Genomic DNA, 20247 nt, shown 5'->3' with positions numbered 1-20247 from the left:
GTTAACAATTTAAGTGAAAAGGTAAAGACAGTTTTCTTTTGAGCTGGCATGGATCCCACAAGTTTGTGTAAAACCTAATGATCCATGTTATCCAGTATGACTTGAGAATGTTCCACAGAGCATCTTGTGTGCTTCAATGTAAGCAAGAAAATCTGTCCTTTTGCACAAAGGAGTTCACATGGTCAATGTCACAATTTTATTTTATTTTAATAGTGGTAAGAATCTTATATATTTCTTATTTGTTTTACGTAATAACGTTTCTTTGTTCTAAATTTTTCAAAATCTTAAAACTTTGTTTATTTTCATGTAATCCCAGATTTTTAATGTGAACTCTACTGGCACTGCATAATTTATGCTTTTGTAGATCAAAATCAGCACCATTATTATTTTAGAATTCTTTAGAACCTGTTTTATAATTAGATTTTTTGCATTATTAATTATATCATGAAAACATGAATAAAAGCCATAGTATCTTTGCAAGAGGCAGTGCTGCCATGGCAACCTGATATTATCTGAATGAGCCATCAGTATCATTTCTAAAAATAACCAATTCTATTAGATGTTACTCTGCTTTTCAACTTGATATATGAGTGAGGGGTGATCTGGTGTATATGCCAGCCACACATAAAGACACACACACATGGAAACACACATTAACTGGGAAAACAGAGAGAATTAGAAGACAAAATTAGATTAATTCAGAATAGTATTAGTAACAGAACATTTTAACACACTGACTTGTGGGTTTGAAATCTAGAAGATTTTATTTACAAAACTTGTGATGTAGAAATCCAGTTCTATAAATCAGTACAGAACACACACACACCCTCCCTTGCAAATTGAAGGGGCCCACAGTTACACCTGTTCGTTACGAAACACGCCCTCAAAAAACTGGAAATACATTTTCTGCACATGTATTTATCTACAGAGTGGAGTTTTTTCGTGTAGGTCTTTAGGTTTTAAAGGGATAATTCACCCAAAAATGAAAATTCTCTCATCATTTACTCATGCCATCCCAGATGTGTATGACTTTCTTTCTTCTGCTGAACACAAACAAAGATTTTTAGAAGAATATCTCAGCTCTGTAGGTCCTCACAATGCAAGTGAATGGGTACCAAAATGTTGAAGCTCCAAACAGACATAAAGGCAGTATAAAAGTAATCCAGAAGACTCCAGTGATTAAAATCATATCTTCAGAAGCGATATGATAGGTGTGGGGGACAAACAGATCATTATTTTAGTCATTTTTTACTATCAATCTGCACTTTCACTGTCTTCTTTTTATGCATTCTTCGTGCATATCGCCACCTACTAGCCATGGAGGAGAATTTATATTTAAAAAGGACTTAAATATTAATCTGTCTCTTACCCACACCTATCATTTCGCTTCTAATGATATGGATTAAATTATTATTATTATTATTATTATTATTATTATTATTACTTTAATGCTGCCTTTATGTGCATTTTGGAGCTTAAAGATGTTGGTACCCATTCACTTGAATAGTGTGGACCTATAGAGCTGAGATATTCTTTTAGAATTTTCATTTTTGAGTGAACTATCCCTTTAAGATCTTTCAAGAGTTTTCTGTAATGAGGATGATTCAATGAAATGTGTGAATTGGAGAAGGAAGGTGTTCTTAAAAATCTCTCTAAAAGACTCTGAATAGGATATCTACAGGTGCATCTCAATAAATTAGAATGTCGTGGAAAAGTTCATTTATTTCAGTAATTCAACTCAAATTGTGAAACTCGTGTATTAAATAAATTCAGTGCACACAGACTGAAGTAGTTTAAGTCTTTGGTTCTTTTAATTGTGATGATTTTGGCTCACATTTAACAAAAACCCACCAATTCACTATCTCAAAAAATTAGAATACATCATAAGACCAATAAAAAAAAACATTTTTAGTGAATTGTTGGCCTTCTGGAAAGTATGTTCATTTACTGTATATGTACTCAATACTTGGTAGGGGCTCCTTTTGCTTTAATTACTGCCTCAATTCGGTGTGGCATGGAGGTGATCAGTTTGTGGCACTGCTGAGGTGGTATGGAAGCCCAGGTTTCTTTGACAGTGGCCTTCAGCTCATCTGCATTTTTTGGTCTCTTGTTTCTCATTTTCCTTCTTGCCAATACCCCATAGATTCTCTATGGGGTTCAGGTCTGGTGAGTTTGCTGGCCAGTCAAGCACACCAACACCATGGTCATTTAACCAACTTTTGGTGCTTTTGGCAGTGTGGGCAAGTGCCAAATCCTGCTGGAAAATGAAATCAGCATCTTTAAAAAGCTGGTCAGCAGAAGGAAGCATGAAGTGCTCCAAAATTTCTTTGTAAACGGGTGCAGTGACTTTGGTTTTCAAAAAACACAATGGACCAACACCAGCAGATGACATTGCACCCCAAATCATCACAGACTGTGGAAACTTAACACTGGACTTCAAGCAACTTGGGCTATGAGCTTCTCCACCCTTCCTCCAGACTCTAGGACCTTGGTTTCCAAATGAAATACAAAACCTGCTCTCATCTGAAAAGAGGACTTTGGAACACTGGGCAACAGTCCAGTTCTTCTTCTCCTTAGCCCAGGTAAGACGCCTCTGATGTTGTCTGTGGTTCAGGAGTGGCTTAACAAGAGGAATACGACAACTGTAGCCAAATTCCTTGACATGTCTGTGTGTGGTGGCTCTTGATGCCTTGACCCCAGCCTCAGTCCATTCCTTGTGAAGTTCACCCAAATTCTTGAATCGATTTTGCTTGACAATCATAAGGCTGCGGTTCTCTCGGTTGGTTGTGCATCTTTTTCTTCCACACTTTTTTCTTCCACTCAACTTTCTGTTAACATGCTTGGATACAGCACTCTGTGAACAGCCAGCTTCTTTGGCAATGAATGTTTGTGGCTTACCCTCCTTGTGAAGGGTGTCAATGATTGTCTTCTGGACAACTGTCAGATCAGCAGTCTTCCCCATGATTGTGTAGCCTAGTGACCCAAACTGAGAGATCATTTTGAAGGCTCAGGAAACCTTTGCAGGTGTTTTGAGTTGATTAGCTGATTGGCATGTCACCATATTCTAATTTTTTGAGATAGTGAATTGGTGGGTTTTTGTTAAATGTGAGCCAAAATCATCACAATTAAAAGAACCAAAGACTTCAACTACATCAGTCTGTGTGCACTGAATTTATTTAATACACGAGTTTCACAATTTGAGTTGAATTACTGAAATAAATGAACTTTTCCACGACATTCTAATTTATTGAGATGCACCTGTAAAGTGGTACATAGCCATAGACAAGCAAAATGTAAAATGTTCTAATCTCTTGCTCTATTCCCCAGGGTAGCTGTAGTGGCCATGAACGTATTTGGACACTTACGGTTGGACTTCAAAATGTTTAAATGTCTATGCATTAGATAACAAATATCAAACCAACTGGCATCTGCAAACCATGATAGACCTTTTCTGTGAACCAACTTTGATTTTCTTTTTTGCACTTTTAACCAACTGGTTCCATACACATTTTTAGTGAATGTAGGAAATGAGTTCCCCTGAAGTTCACTCAAATGCCCTATCTAAGTAACCACAGGTGTAGTTCATCAAATGGACATGTTCCACTAATGTTTGACAACCAGACAGTGTCCAATTTGCTAAGTATTACAATTTAAAAACAAACTTCAAAATTATTTTTGTGAAGAAGCAATCATTCTCAGCAATCTTTCAGAATTCCAAGAAACGATGCAACCAGTAAGCATTTTAACTGCTAAATCAAATAAAATTAATTTTAAAGATGTTAACTAACAATATACAATTCAGACTGTCAAGTTTAGGGGTACAAATAGCATGAAGGGTGTATGATCTCTGCCTGAGTCAAAGCTGGACTGGCACTCACCTGCTCTCATCATGTCAAAGTCACCTCCAGATTTCTCCAAACGAGGGCTGACGTGAACTTTGACCTCTAATGAGGGTCATGAAATGAGATTATATAGAAGAGAGAAGGACAAAGAATGATAAAGACGTATAAGAAGCAAAAGAGAGGAAGAGAGAAACAAGAGAGAGGGAAGATGGGAAGGAGAAAGTACTACACACAAGACTGACTACAACGCCCACCGTCCCAATGGATATATCATATGATAACTGCAAAATTTATGCAAGGATCTACCTGATCTGAACATATTTTTGCATTGTAAGTTGTTAAATGCTGTTGAGATTTATCTTAACCTTGTTAAAATAAAAACGAGAAAGACCCCAGACAGTTAAATCATAACAGTGGAAGCTCTGCAGATCTAAGCTTGGAACTGAAAGCAGAAAAAAACTTGTTTGCTGCCTACAGTAACTCCAGATGGCCACTGCTGAAACACTAAAAAAAAAGATTGATAAGTCAAGCCAGAGACTACAACCAAATCCAGTTAATATGAGGAGTACATAAATAGATTTGTCATTCAAGTGCTCTTGATCTGCCATGAACCTGATGGGTCAAATAGTAAAATACAAATAAATTGACTAAATAACATGGAATTATAGACAGAAGGAAAATACTAGTGACAAAATGTTGCTTGTTAAAAGACTCCTAATATTGTAGGCGTTTTTGCTGTCAGAGATAAGGATTTTACCTTTCACAGAGTCTGTCACAACCTGCAAAAAGGAGAGAGAGAGAGAGAGAGAGAGAGAGTGAGAGAGAGAGAGAGAGAGATTGACAAAGAGAGGAAGAAAGAGAAGGGGATAGAATGGAATATAGAGAGGGAAAAAATAGTTATTCGTATTTTAACCGATTCATCCAAGCTATATGTTTGTATTAAGAAGGGAATGGCTTTTCTATGGTGAAATAACAATGTAATAATACCTTTATGACTAAAAAAGTACTGCTTTCACAGACATTGAATGTGCCTGTAGAAAGACTCCAGACATTTGTGAAATTTAGTCCATAAAGATAAACATTACATTTGCATAACATCACTGATGCAGTACTTTTATGGAATATACTGTATAATTCAAATAAACGTGGCTTGACCAGTAATCCTGATTACACAACCCCCTCTGCAGAACTTTGAAGCACTATAGGTCTGCAGCCAATGGACAGTGACAAACAATGTACTTTAGTGAAGCTGGATATTGACCAACACAGAAAATAATTAGTGTTGAGGCAGCGTCTTTAGTCTTTGACGTCGCTATGGAATCCGCTCAGAAAGTGGCACAGTAACGAATTCAGTAAAGGCAAAAGTCTGTCAGTCCCAATTGTTTAGTACATGCTGCTTAAGTGAGACTGATTTCAGCTCTCCAAGGCAATCTGCACTGTTACGATGAGATCCATTGCTTCCCTTAATCAAGATGGCCTTTGTGTAGCCAGACATAAGACTGCCCCCCATTGTGCCATGCGCTAAAGGGTTTAATAGCAGCCTCTGGATCCCCTGCTGCTCAGCCTGGTGTGAAGTTTGTGTGTGCGTGTTGGAAGGATTGCTGCTAAATGTGTCAAAGTGCAAATTTCACCTTTTCTACTATGATGGTGTTGACTTCCTGTGCTGTGTCTGAAAGGTTTTCTTGGGTGGATGTTGCAGACACACCTGTCTCCAGTTCTTCCAGCTCTCTTTCCAGTCTGTGGTTGAGAGAATGGCAGGGAGATTAATTTTTTTCCCTGAGATCCACTTATGAGGTTATTAAAGTTTACTGCACCAAAAAGAGTCGTAACTTAGTTTATAACAAGAAATGCTATTTTTATTGCATTTTCTGCCCTCAGCAGTGTGTTGCCAAATGATGAGATCATTTCAGATTTCAACAGAGCAGATATACACTCACTGAACATTATAGTCCTAATAAAGTGCCTGACGTGGTCTTCTGCTGTTGTAGCCCATCTGCCTCAAGGTTCGACATGTTGTACATTCTGAGATGCTATTCTGATCACTACAATTGTACAGAGTGGTTATCTGAGTTACCGTAGCCTTTCTGTCAGCTCGAACCAGCCTGGCCATTCTCCGTTTGACCTCTCTCATCAACAAGGCATTTCTGTCTTCAGAACTGCCACTAACTGGATGTTTTTTGTTTTTGGCACCATTCTGAGTAAACTCTCTCTTGTTGTGTGTGAAAATCCCAGGAGATCAGCAGTTACAGAAATACACAAACCAGCCCGTCTGGCACCAACAATCATGTCACGGTCAAAATCACTGCGATCACATTTTTTCCCCATTCTGATGGTTGATGTGAACACTAACTGAAGCTCCTGACACATATCTGCATGATTTTATGCATTGCACTGCTGTGATGCTGCCGCTGAATAACCAAATGGAATTGGTGGGCTGCGCAGCTGTCCATAGCTTTTGGAAATCAGATCACAAATGGTATGTAATGCCGGTAAAAATAACATGTCATTCTATTTTGACAAGGAATTTTAATTTTGGGGTGAACTGTCCCTCAAGTTTTCTCATCTTTGCATCGCTCGACCTGCCCGCATTGCATCACAATGGTCACTGTCGCTCATGTTGCTGGAAATTGCCAACTCTCATTGAAAATGAATGACTTTAGTTCACTATGTTGCTGGAGATTGCATTATAAATGTATAAAATCGTTTGATAAATTTGTGGTCAAGAGCATAACAGGAGCTGATGGACTGTTTAAATAGTTATACATAGCTCTTAAACCCAGCAAAGTGACTGTCTTACCTGAGAATAGTCTCCTCAAGGCCTCTGGTCTTGGCTTCATCCTCATGAAGCTGTTTCTTGGTCTCGTCTTCTTCCGGTCCTGCAGAGGGCGCACCGTCTAGTAGCCATCTTTCCCTCAGTGCCTTTGACTTAAAAAATAAAATAAATATGAGAGAATGTTTGGAATAGCATACCACCTTATTACTTATACCAGGGGTCGGCAACCTATGGTTGGCACACGGAGGTGTAATCACTGGCACGCCAGCAACGGCGTGAGAGGAGTAGACTATTTTATTTATATAATTTTGCACCTGCATTCCAATCTACATCTTGATGTAATCCTTCCTCATAATCACACAGCATGTTTTCATGAGCTGAATGGGAGACTAAACAAAAAGTTAAAATGTGGCGAGTCTGCAGTATACCCAACAGACTCATGCAGCACGTGCAAGCAATTCGCGCATCACGAGCCGGCAGAGCTTTATTTCCGGATAATCGTATGAGTAAACGCGGCCGCTTTGCTGCGGTCAGTCTGCACGGATAACTTTTACATTACACTCAAAATTACATTAAACAATTAAAAGAGAAAACATAAACCCACATTGTGAGGAGTCTATTCAAAATCTAAATTAAACCTGGAAATAAAGTTATAGGATTTTGCAGGTGCGATTCACCGAAAAGGGCTAAATAGTTGATCGGCTTATGATGCGCGAATGGCTTGCACACGCAGCGTGAGTCTCGTCACACTTTAATAGGGTTTAGTCTCCCATTCAGCTGATGAAAACACGCTGTGTGATCATGAGGAAGGATAACATCAAGATGTAGACTGGAATGCAGGTGCGAAAACTTAATATAAAATAGCCTGCTTCTCTCTCACTGTTGCTTGCGTGCTATGATTACCCCTCTGTGTTTTTGAAAAATATACATTCATAATATAAGAAATATTTAAGATTCCACACAATTTCGTGATCAGTAATCAAATAAGAAAATTTGTGTTGTGACATTAACTGTTAAATCATTTTGTACAAAAGGACAGGTTTTCTTTCATTAAAGAACTTTCAAAAGATGCTTTGTGAAAATTCACATGCAGGATCATGATTATATCATAATCATCAGGTTCTGCACAAATTTTTACTTAAACTGTTATGCTGATAATATCATTTGAAATGAAAAATAAACGATTAAATTAGAAAAATGGTGGTGTTGGCACAGCCATTTACCAGGAAAATAAAAAATGGCACTCCATGTCAAAAAGGTTGCAGACCCCTGACTTATACTATTTTAGCAGTATACAATATGAAAGCTGTGCACAGTATGCACATTTTCTGTATGCATGGAATACCTACTATATTTGCCAAAATGTGCTACATCCTACAATACAACCCTTTCCAATATTGACCAACATCAATGATTTTCAACATAAAAAAAAAAAAGCAAAATAAACATTTATTTGGCAAGAGGAATTTTTTTTTTACCACTTGCCTAATTAAACAGTGAAAACAACATAGTGAAGTCATCTGACAACAATGTCAAACACTGTTTGAAACATGTATAGTTGCATATTTTATACTGTTTTACATACAATTTTAATGTATGTGCACTATATAGTTCACAAATTTTTCATTCCAAATACATCTAATAAATTAGCTCATAAAATAAAGATGTCATACATATTAGCTAACATCATTAGGAACATGATAGACATTTATACAATTTAGCATCATTGCCTCACTCAAAGTGAACCATACATCAGTGTGTCATAGTGAATCATGCCTCCCAAAAGATCTTCATATTTTGTTATCTCCAGCCTGTGGAGATCTCCTATGAGAGAATAGATCTTTACTAACCAAATACTGCACAGCCCTTCCTATGCCTGAATTATTCAGATGATTTGCATTAAAATCTAAGTGTTGAACAGGCATAGCGCTAAGTTGCCTTGACACTGCTCTGATTTATTCTCTGAAACTGATCATACCCTCTTCCTCTGTCTCTTAGTGGCTAATGTTTGCTTATTGGTAGCATTCAAATCTTTGCGACATGAAAATTAGTTTGCTATCCACATACCATACAAGATGTGTGCTTGTACAATTGAAGTCAGAAGTTTACATACACTTAGGTTGTAAATGTCATTAAAGTCATTAAAACTCATTTTTTAACCACTCCACAGATTTAAAATTAGCAAACTATAGTTTTGGCAAGTCGTTTAGGACATCTACTTTGTGCAAAACGAGTAATTTTTCCAACAATTGTTTACAGACAGATTGTTTCCAAGTTAACTGTGCCTTTAAGCAGCTTGGAAAATTCCAGAAAATTAAGTCAAGCCTTTAGACAATTAGCTTCTGATAGGAGGTGTACTGAATTGGAGGTGTACCTGTGGATGTATTTTAAGGCCTACCATCAAACTTAGTGCCTCTTTGCTTGACATCATGGGAAAATCAAAAGAAACCAGCCAAGACCTCAGAAAACAATTGTGGACCTCCTCAAGTCTGGTTCATCCTTGGGAGCAATTTCCAAATGCCTGAAGGTACCACGTTCATCTGTACAAACAATAGTATGCAAGTATAAACACCATGGGACCACGCAGCCATCATACCGCTTAGGAAGGAGACGCATTCTGTCTCTTAGAGATGAACGTAGTTTGGTGCAAAAAGTGCAAATCAATCACAGAACAACAGCAAAGGACCTTGTGAAGATGCTGGAGGAAACAGGTAGACAAGTATATATATCCACAGTAAAACGAGTCCTATATCGACATAACCTGAAATGCTGGTCAGCAAGGAAGAAGCCACTGCTCCAAAACTGCCATAAAAAAACAGACTACAGTTTTCAAGTGTACATGGGGACAAAGATCTTACTTTTTGTTGAAATGTCCTCTGTTCTAATGAAACAGAAGTTGAACTGTTTGGCCAAAATGACCAACATTATGTTTGGAGGAAAAAGGGTGAGGCTTGCAAGCCGAAGAACACCATCCCAACCGTGAAGCATGGGGGTGGCAGCATCATGTTGTGGGGGTGCTTTGCTGCTGGAGGGACTGGTGCACTTCACAAAATAGATGGCATTATGAGGAAGGGAACTTATGTGAATATATTGAAGCACCATCTCAAGACATCAGCCAGGAAGTTAAAGCTCGGTCACAAATGGGTCTTCCAAAAGGACAATGACACCAAGCATACCTCCAAAATTGTGGCAAAATGGCTTAAGGACAATAAAGTCAAGGTATTGGAGTGGCCATCACAAAGCCCTGACCTCAATCCGATAGAAAATTTGTGGGCAGAACTGAAAAAGCGTGTGCGAGCAAGGAGGCCTACAAACCTGACTCAGTTACACCAGTTCTGTCTGGAGGAATGGGCCAAAATTCCACTTATTGTGAGAAGCTTGTGGAAGGCTACCCAGAATGTTTGACCCAAGTTAAACAATTTAAAGGCAATGCTACTAAATACTAACAAAGCGTATGTAAACTTCTGACCCACTGGGTCAGAAATTTGAAAGAAATAAAAGCTGAAATAAATAATTTTCTCTACTATTATTCTGATATTTCACATTCTTAAAATAAAGTAGTGATCCTAACTGACCTAAGACAGGGAATGTTTTCTACAATTAAATGTCAGGAATTGTGAAAAACTGAGTTTAAATGTATTTGGCTAAGGTGTATGTAAACTTCTGACTTCAACTGTATATGGACTACCTTGTGCCCATCCCATTACCAGCAGCCATTAAGAGATTGTAGCTGAGCACTTTTACTCTAAACTACAGGGTGCTGAAGATTTACCAGGTGGGACAGCAATAGAGATATACAAACCTTTAACGGTAGCTCATTACCACACATACTCAATAAAAGATCACTTCATGTGAGCATACTGCTGATTTTAATAAAAACAAAATTATGTTTTGCCAATATTACGTGTAATTCCTAATCATATATGAGCCACTGTTTATACGGGCTTAGAGAAAATCAGGTGTTTATTTGAGTTAAGACAGTATAAAGGTTCTTTCAGACTTGCATGCACTTTCAGTTATCTAGAGAGTGATATTGCACTGTGACACTGTTATTAAAGGAATAGTTCACCCTAAAATGAAAATTCTCTCATACTTATGTGCAGGGGTGTAAAAAGTACTCAGAAATTATACTTAAGTGAAAGTATGGATTCTGAGTGAAAATTGTACTCAATTAAAAGTCCAAGTATCTAGTCAAAAACAAATTTGAATGAAAGTAAAAAAAGTATTCACATTCAATTGTTCTTAATATTAAAAAAAAAAAAATTTAAAGTAACTTTTTTTCCTTGCTATGAAATCAAGAGAGGAGATTGTGTGAGAGAGGATATTATTAAATTTGACTGGTTTGTTAAGTCCCCTTTTTACTGTCTTAGGTTTTAGGTTTAGGGTAGAATGGTCGGTTTTGTTTATGTAACTCTTGATAGAACATTAACCTTAAAAATCTGTTTGGGAGAACATTTCACTCGCTTTTAGCACCCCCAGCTGGACATTTCACTGTAAACCATTTCACTGTAAACCTGCAGCCAAACGTGATACACACCACATAAATTTTGAATTGCAAATCAATGTTCACATAAATTCCATGAGCCTGGGTTACACAAAAATGTTGCGACAGTCACACAGTATTTGTTGAATGGGAGAAAGCACCCACAATGTGATGTCAAAGCACTCAGCCCCTTAAGGCATAGAGAAAGATAAAAAAATAAAAAAATAAATAAATAACAATCTAAATAAGCTTTGAAGAAAGTTAGTAATGTTGTTGGTTTTGTGAATACATCACATTCAGTCAGGCGGTCACATACAGTCTAGTCGCACAAATATTTCAACGTATCCGAAACTCATATCAGATCCAAAATTCCACCTCTGCAGATGGTCGGAACTCCACACAGCAGCCGTGCGACACTGCATTTATAATGACTGACCTCAGTAGGATGCAGTGAAAAGGTGGCTTCAGTCCACTAAGATGAAAGAAAATGATCTTCAAAAATGTAATGAGCACTTTTCAAGTTTAAATAAAATCGTAAGGAGTAAAAAAGTACAAATTTGTCTTTGGAAATGTAATTAAGTAAAAGTACAAGTTCCCTATCTGTCACTCACTCGACGTTGGTGTCGATGTAGTGACACTAGGGGTCACTCTTGGGAGCCCGAGACACCTCTGGTCTTTGATAAAAGGCCAATGAAAATTGGCGAGTGGTATTTGCATGCCACTCCCCTGAACATACGGGTATAAAAGGAGCTGGTATGCAACCACTCATTCAGATTTTCTCTTCGGAGCCGAACGGTCATGCTCAATGAGCTGAATACTACTGTTCATTCACCTGCTGGATCTGATGGCGCATTTCAGCGGCTTCTCCCTCCTCTGCACTGGTGCACTGCAGAGAATGCCCCTGGGCGCTTCGGCAGAAAAACTAGAGAGTATATTTTCTGAAAGAGCATTTTCCCCTCTAAAAGAGTATATATTTCTCTAAAAGAGCGCACACACGGAACGTCTTTTTAAAGACGCGTCTTTTTAAAGATGCTTTTCCGATTGTGTGTTATTCCTGGTTGTGCTCGTTATCTCTCGCCTTCTAACGGTCACGATCACTGTCTTTTGTGTCTGGGCACTGCTCACGCGGAGACAGCGTTCGTGGATGGTCACATTCTCATTGCGAGAATGTGTCCATGGCAACGTTGCGGTCGCGGCTCGCCTTCGTAAGGAAGCGAGCCACCCCAGAGGCTCCCGCCTCGGTCCTTTTACCCACGGGTTTGAGGCCAGCGCGGCTAGCACTGGGGGCGATTTGGGGACCCCAATGGGACCGCCTCCGCCGGGTATCCCCCCACGGACCTCCCATTCCCCAGCACGCTCGTCTGCCCCGATCGGGCTTCCGGGTGAGTCCGCCGGCTCGTCTCACGGTGAGTTCGACCTCTTATTCGGAGCCCGCGAAAGTGATGAGCTCTCGAGTGCAGCATCGGAGAGCGGGCTCGTCCAGTCGGAAGCCTCGGCTGGGCTCCTCCCTTCGGGGTCGATCGCCCAGTCACAGGCTGACGCGGAGATGACGACATGCTTTCCCGGACAGCCGCGAGCGTCGGTTAGAGTGGATTTCACCGCCCTTCTCTGAACCCTCGCGGCTCTGTGATTGGTTCCTGGGCTCGCGGCGCCGCTCAAAGCCACGCCCCGCCCCGTTCCTTTCTTCCCGGAAGTGCATGAAGAGCTGACAAGGTCGCGGGAGGCACCTTTTACTGCCCGGTCCCGATCTTTTCAGCTTCCCCGCTCTCACTACCCTCGATGGTGGGGCGGCCAAGGGTTATTCGGCAATCCCCCGGTGGATAAAGGTGCTCGCGGTGCACCTATGCCCGCAGAGCGCCGCCACCTGGCGTGGGTGCCCAAAGCCCCCGTCCAAGGCCTGTAGGTTTACGTCGTCTCTAACGGTCAAAGCCTACGGCGCTGCTGGACAAGCCGCCTCCGCCCTGCACGCCATGGCTCTCCTGCAAGTCCGCCAAGGCGCTAAAGGAACTGCACGAGGGTAGTTCCGCCCCGGGATTGATGCAGGAACTGCGCTCGGCGACCGACCTCGCTCTCCGAGCGACGGAGGTCACGGCGCAGTCTCCCGGGCGGACGATGGCCACACTAGTGGTCCAGGAGCGCCACCTTTGGCTCAACCTGGTCGAGATGGGTGAGGCCGACAGGACACGATTCCTTGCTGCCCCCATTTTCCAGGCGGACCTATTCGGCGACACCATCGAGGACTTTGCCCAGCAGTTCTCGATGGTAGAGCAGTAGATGGATGCTAGCCGGCTTGTCCTGCCCCGGCGTGACTCAAGATCCCCCCATCTACTCATCGCCGAGGGCGTCCCCCTGCGGTGACTGCACCGGCTCCGCCGCAGCCCGCTCCTCCGGCCCGGCCCCGGCGTGGAGCCCACCGCAGGAAGCCGACACCACCCGTCTCACAGCCGGCACCGAAGAACCCACGGAGGTCTTTGAAGCGCCCCTGAGACGGGCGACCCAGGGACAACGAAACCCGCTGCTCTGGAGCTGGTAAGCAGATCTTCTTTTTGTTACCTTTTGCATTTAATTGCGCTGCGTGCCCAAGTGGCTGCAGTACTCAAGAGCTCCGCAAGAGTGGTTTCCTTGTTCCCTGGGTCACATATTCGGTGTGTACGGCTGGCATCACGACCACCGTCCACCACTCCATTTGGCAGGTTGGCGCTCCAGCGGCGGTCTCCCGCCCTGAGCGCCCAGCTGTGGCACAAATCCGCCCCCGATGTGACAGTCTCCACGGGTCATGAGGACAGGCCTCTTCCTCCCCCGTCCCAGGCTGTTCCGGGGGTGGTCACAAGGAGCCAGGTAAGTGCTTCGATGTCCTTGGACTCAGCACGGCCACGATGTGGTGTGGCACCTCAAGCTCCGCCCCGCCGCGAGGCCCCACCCGCCGGTACATCCGATGACGTTGTCCCTTTGGTCCCCCTTGCGCGGAACTCGGACGCATGGCTTGCGCTTTCCAGTCCGTTGCGAGGGCTGGTCCGGACCGTCCGACTCGGCTGCACGATTCACTTCGCTGGGCATCCGCCCAGGTCCAGCGGTGTCCACTTCACCTTGGTGAAAGATGGAAACGCTGCTACCTTGCGCGGAGATCGCTACCCTCCTACGGAAGGACGCGATAGAACCTGTCCCTCCAGCCGAGATGAAGAAGGGGTTTTACAGCCCCTACTTCATTGTACCGAAAAAAGGCGGTGGGTTGCGGCCAATCTTGGACCTGCGAGTACTGAACCGGGCCTTACACAGACTCCCGTTCAAGATGCTGACGCAAAGACGCATTCTAGCGAGCGTCCGGCATCAAGATTGGTTCGCGGCGGTAGACCCGAAGGATGCGTACTTTCACGTCTCGATCCTTCCTCGACACAGACCCTTCCTGCGGTTTGCGTTCAAGGGTCAGGCGTATCGGTACAAGTCCTCCCTTTCGGCCTGTCCCTGTCTCCTCGGCATAGACGCGCTGGCACACAGCTGGTCCCCTGGCATTCGCAAATATGCGTTTTCCCCAGTGAGCCTGCTCGCACAGACCCTGTGCAAGGTCAGGGAGGACGAGGAGAAGGTCGTCCTGGTAAGCACCCTACTGGCCCGCCCAGACGTGGTGCTCAGACCTCACGCTCCTCGTGACAGCTCCCCCCGGGCAAATTCCCCTGAGAAAGGCCCTTCTTTCTCAGGGAAGGGGCACCATCAGGCACCCGCGCCCAGACCTCTGGAATCTCCATGTCTGGCCCCTGGACGGGACGCGGAAGACCTAAGCTGTCTCCCACCTGCGGTGGTAGACACGTTCACTCAGGCTAGGGCTCCCTCTACGAGGCGCCTGTATGCCTTTAAGTGGTGTCTGTTCGCTAAGTGGTGTTCTTCCCATAAGGAAGACCCCCAGAGGTGCGCAGTCAGATCAGTGCTTTCCTTCCTGCAAGAGAGGTTGGAAGGGAGGCTGTCCCCTTCCACCTTGAAGGTGTACGTTGCTGCCATTGCAGCACACCATGACGCAGTCGACGGTAAGTCCTTAGGGAAGCATGATCTGATCATCAGGTTCCTAAGAGGCGCCAGGAGGCTGAATCCCTCCAGGCCACGCCTTGTTCCCTCATCGGACCTCTGTAGTTTTTCAGGGTCTACAGAGAGCCCCCTTTGAGTTTTGCAGTCAGCCGGGCTTAAGGCACTCTCCTTGAAGACTGCCCTCCTGACTGCGCTCACTTCCATCAAGAGGGTAGGTGACCTGCAAGCGTTCTCTGTCAGCGAAACGTGCCTGGAGTTCGGTCCGGGCTATTCTCACGTGATCCTGAGACCCCCGACCGGGCTATGTGCCCAAGGTTCCCACCACTCCTTTTAGGGACCAGGTGGTGAACCTGCAAGCGCTGCCCCAGGAGGAGGCAGACCTAGCCCTGTCGTTGCTGTGTCCGGTGCGCGCTTTACGCATCTATTTGGATCGCACGCAGAGCTTTAGAATCTCTGAGCAGCTCTTTGTCTGCTTTGGTGCACAGCGGAAAGGAAGCGCTGTCTCCAAGCAGAGGATCGCCCACTGGCTCATTGACGCCATAACTATGGCATGTCTCGCCCAAAACATGCCGCCCCCGGTAGGGCTACGAGCCCATTCTACCCGTGGTGTAGTGGCTTCTTGGGCCCTGGCCAGAGGTACCTCTCTAACAGACATTGCAGAGCAGCGGGCTGGGCAACACCCAAGACCTTTGCAAGGTTCTACAACCTCCGGGTGGAACCGGTTTCGTCCCAGGTAGTGGCACGCAACACAAGCGGATAAGCCCGGGATAGCCGGCCGGGTGTATCGCTTGCACATAGCGCCTTCCACCTCCTTTTGAGCTGAAGACGTGTGCTGTTAATTCCCAGTAGTGTTCACGAAAGTTGTTCCCTGGTTGACTTCCTCCGAGCCCTGTGGCAGTCGAGTTTTCGGAGAGACTCGCTGCCGGCCCAGTACACGTGCTGACTAAGAGCCCGGTTCTGGGGTAGGTGCTCCGCATGTGGCGGTTCCCTGTAAGGCTAACCCCATGCGATCTATATCTTCCGCTAGTTCGTTTCCCTACTGGCAAACTGCGTCTTCCTTGGGCAGAGCCCCTCAGTCTCCATGTTGTAGTAACTCCTCCCCCATTGGGCAGGATCTACCTTGAAGGCTCTCCACATGGTTGGAAAGACCATGTGATGTATTCTTCCACTTAAATATCCCCCCTCTCTTGGGGCGAGGTGTGGTCTCCGCGGTGTCCTCCCCTTGGGAGGGACACCCCCCGACTAGACCTGGCGGCCCAGTCGGATAATCCCCCTTCTTTTTTAGGGAGTGGAAAAAGAGAAGGGGAAAGAGGCCACGACTGGGTTAAGCCTGTCTCTATCTCTGGGTAGTCGACTTGTCCCCAAAAAGGGCCGTTCGACACTCATAACTGTGTTGGGGGAGGTTACGTGTTGACCTGGTGTGCTGGCTATGAGGCACACAGCAAGTCTGCCCACCACACACCGCCAGTTCACGTAACACAGTTCAGCCTTGTGGCGTTTTGTATAGGGACCCCTAGTGTCACTACATCGACACCAACGTCGAGTGAGTGACAGATAGGGAACGTCATGGTTACTGGTGTAACCTCCGTTCCCTGATGGAGGGAACGAGACGTTGGTCCCTCCTGCCACAACGCTGAACTACCCGCTGAAATGGCCGGACCTTATATCGGCTCCTCAGCGTAAAACCTGAATGAGTGGTTGCATACCAGCTCCTTTTATACCCATATGTTCGGGGGAGTGGCATGCAAATACCACTCGCCAATTTTCATTGGCCTTTTATCAAAGACCAGAGGTGTCTCGGGCTCCCAAGTGTGACCCCTAGTGTCACTACATCGACACCAACGTCTCGTTCCCTCCATCAGGGAACGGAGGTTACACCAGTAACCATGACGATAGGTTTAGGGGTAGGGTTAGGGTTCAGGTTAAGGGTTAAGGTAAACAGTGTAATACAGATTTCTTGTTTTTGTCACCTGTTGCGTGCATCATGTAGCGTTTGCCTCGCGATGTATGCTCAGGCTTTGTTTAGTGTGGGAATGCGTGACATCGCTTTGCTTGGTGTTGCTACGCATTCTTTCGTCTTGTCTGTCGGTTGGCATGAGCGTATATTGCCTTCTTGTCTTGGGATGTGCGCACTTGTCATTCGGGTGTTTTGTTGTTTTGTAAGAGCATGTGTCTTTGTTTTGTTTCTGCTTTGCCTCGTATCTCTCTGTCTTGCGTCATACCCCGCCTCCTTGTTTAATTATTAGTTCATTCGCCTCACCTGTCCCCTGTTAACCTGTTTGGGTTCTCTCCCTATTTTAGTCTCCTCATGTATGCTGTCCAGTGCCAGTTCGTCCTGTGTTATCCAGTCAGTCTTGTGTGTTTCCAGTCGGTCTTGTATGTTGGTCGTTTATTTTGGTCCTGTTTATTCCTGGTTCCTGATTCTGTCCGCTCGGTCCTGTTTCCCTCATTCCTACCTCTGCCCCAGCCTGTATTACCTTTTCCCCCTATGGGGTAGTTTATGTTTGTTTTTTCCCCCTTTTAGGAGTTTTGGCTTGTTTTTTATTTATTTTTGTATAAATAAGTTCCTTGTTTTTTCAACTCTGCACTTGGGTCCTGAGCCTCTGTCATTCTCTGCATCATCTTGACATTACAAAATGGCCATACTAGGACCCAGCAGAGGCCATTATGGGCATTTTTCTTTACCCCCCTCCCTCTCACAAGGACACCTGTAGCCAGCGGTTGGTCCAGATTGCCCAACTCCGCTTTCTCCGGGAAGAAGAGTGTGATGTTAGAGATTTCGCTTGCGAGTTCTTGATTGTGGCAGACGAGTTGGGTTGCACAGAGGCCGAACTTAAGGATCTGTTCAACGGATGCCTTAAGGATCCTCTTGGCACATGGGAGATGGAAGGGCTGGGGACCCTCTCCTTCTGAAAATTTGTGGGATACATCCATCACCGGAAGGAGTGGATTACACCTCAATACAGGCAACTCTCCCACACTGGGCATCCCACCGTCCCAGCCTTAGACTGCCAAGTCCCCAGCCGTCCCCTGACCCGTACGCAGAGAAGGGCACCTACTCCTCAGTCGCTGTCAGCATCCATGGCCACAGAGGCCATTCCCCAGCCACTGCTAGTTCTCACAACCAAGGAGGTCATTCCCCTGTCACTGCCAGTGCCCACGACCATGGAGGTCATTCCCCTGTCACTGCCTGTGCTCAAAGACATGGAGGCTGTTTCCCTGTCACTGCCAGTGCTCACAGCCAAGGAGGTCATTCCCCTGTCACTGCCAGTGCCACGACCATGGAGGTCGTTCCCCTGTCACTGCCTGTGCTCAAAGACATGGAGGCTGTTTCCCTGTCACTGCCGGTGCCCACGACCACGGAGGTCATTCCCCTGTCACTGCCTGTGCTCACAAACACGGAGTTTGTTCCCCTGTCACTGCCTGTGCTCATGACCAAGGAGGTCATTCCCTTGTCACTGCCAGTGCCCATGACCATAGAGGCCGTTCCCCAGTCTCTGCCAGTGCTCATGGCCATGGAGGCCGTTGTCCATGTCAGTTCTCCTGGCTATGAAGGCCATTCCCCAATCTCTACCGGTGCTCATGGCCACGAAGGCCATTCCCCAGTCTCTGCCGGTGCTCACGGCCACGGAGGCCATTCCCCAGTCTCTGCCAGTGCTCATGGCCACGAAGGCCATTCCCCAGTCTCTGCTGCTGTTCATGGCTATGGAGGCCATTCCCCAGTCTCTGCCAGTGCTCAAGGCCATGGAGGCCGTTCCCCAGTCCCTGTCAGTGCTCACAGCCATGGAGGCCATTCCCCAGTTGTCGCTGCGAGCGCTCCCGGCCACGGAGGCTGTATACCTGCCGCTGCCAGTTTTCACCACCACAGAGGCCATTCCCCAGTCTCTGCCAGTGCTCACGGCCGCGGAGGTCATTCCCCAGTCTCTGCTACTGCTCATGGCCATGGAGGCCGTTGTCCATGTCAGTTCTCCAGGCCATGAAGGCCATTCCCCAGTCTCTGCCGTTGCTCACGCCCTTGGAGGCCGCTCCTCAGTCTCTGCCAGTGCTCACAGCCATGAAGGCCATTCCCCAGTCTCTGCCGGTGCTCACGGCCACGAAGGCTGTTCCCTAGTCTCTGCTGGTGTTCACGGCTATGGAGGCCATTCCCCAGTCTCTGCCAGTGCTCAAGGCCATGGAGGCCATTCTCCAGTCCCTGCCAGTGCTCACAGCCATGGAGGCCATTCCCCAGTTGTCGCTGCAAGTGCTCCTGGCCATGGAGGCATTTTACCTGCCACTGCCAGTTTTCACCACCACGGAGGCCATTCCCCAGTCTCTGCCGGTACTCACGGCCATGGAGGCCGTTCCCCAGTCTCTGCTAGTGCTCACAGCCATGGAGGCCGTTGTCCATGTCAGTTCTCCTGGCCACGAAGGCCATTCCCAGTCTCTACCGGTGCTCATGGCCACAAAGGCCATTCCCCAGTCTCTGCCGTTGCCCACGGCCACGGAGGCCGTTCCCCAGTCTCTGCTAGTTCTCAAGGCCACGGAGGCCGTTCCCCAGTCCCTGCCAGTGCTCACGGCCACGAAGGCCATTCCCAGTCACTGCTGATGCTCCCGGACATGAAGGCCATTCCCCAGTCTCTGCTGGTGCTCCCAGCCACAAAGGCCATTCCCCAGTCTCTGCCGGTGCCCACGGCCACGGAAACCGTTCTCCAGTCTCTGCAGGTGCCCACGGCCACGGAGACCGTTCCCCAGTCTCTGCTGGTGCTCAAGGCCACGGAGGCTGCTCCCCAGTCCCTGCCAGTGCTCACGGCCACGGAGGCTGCTCCCCAGTCTCTGCTGGTGCTCACAGCCATGAAGGTCGCTCCCCAGACTCTGCCAGTGCTCAAGGCCACGGAGGCCAGTGCTCAAGGCCACGGAGGCCATTCCCCAGTCCCTGCCATTGCTCGTGGCCACAGAGGCCGTTCCCCAGTCTCTGCCATTGCTCATGGCCACAGAGGCCGTTCCCCAGTTGTCGCTGCCAGCGCTCCCAGTCATGGAGGCTGTTCACCTGTCGCTGCCAGCATTCACGGCCACAGAGGCCATTCCCCTGCCTCGGCCAGCACCCATGCCTTCCACAGTCAATGAGCCAGCACCCATGCCTGCCATGTCTCCAC

General features: G+C 46.1%; 1 protein-coding gene across 3 annotated transcripts in view; it reads right to left on the bottom strand.

Annotated features, from left to right (window-relative positions):
- The window catches only part of LOC127426562 (paralemmin-1-like), a 75358-nt gene that overhangs the window by 8313 nt on the left and 46798 nt on the right, over nucleotides 1-20247 (bottom strand). For 2 of the 3 annotated variants that reach the window (XM_051673452.1, XM_051673453.1), the window contains exons 4-7: nucleotides 6640-6767; nucleotides 5474-5579; nucleotides 4600-4621; nucleotides 3879-3944 (exon numbers count right to left, since the gene is read on the bottom strand). In XM_051673452.1, the coding sequence (XP_051529412.1) occupies nucleotides 3879-3944; nucleotides 4600-4621; nucleotides 5474-5579; nucleotides 6640-6767 (322 nt within the window). The remainder of the gene's footprint in view (nucleotides 1-3878; nucleotides 3945-4599; nucleotides 4622-5473; nucleotides 5580-6639; nucleotides 6768-20247) is intronic. The other variant, XM_051673454.1, reaches the window with a different exon arrangement.

The sequence above is a fragment of the Myxocyprinus asiaticus genome, chromosome 35 (genome assembly GCF_019703515.2).
Source record: "Myxocyprinus asiaticus isolate MX2 ecotype Aquarium Trade chromosome 35, UBuf_Myxa_2, whole genome shotgun sequence".
Taxonomy (NCBI): Eukaryota; Metazoa; Chordata; class Actinopteri; order Cypriniformes; family Catostomidae; genus Myxocyprinus; species Myxocyprinus asiaticus.
This window is presented reverse-complemented; position numbering and strand designations above follow the sequence as displayed.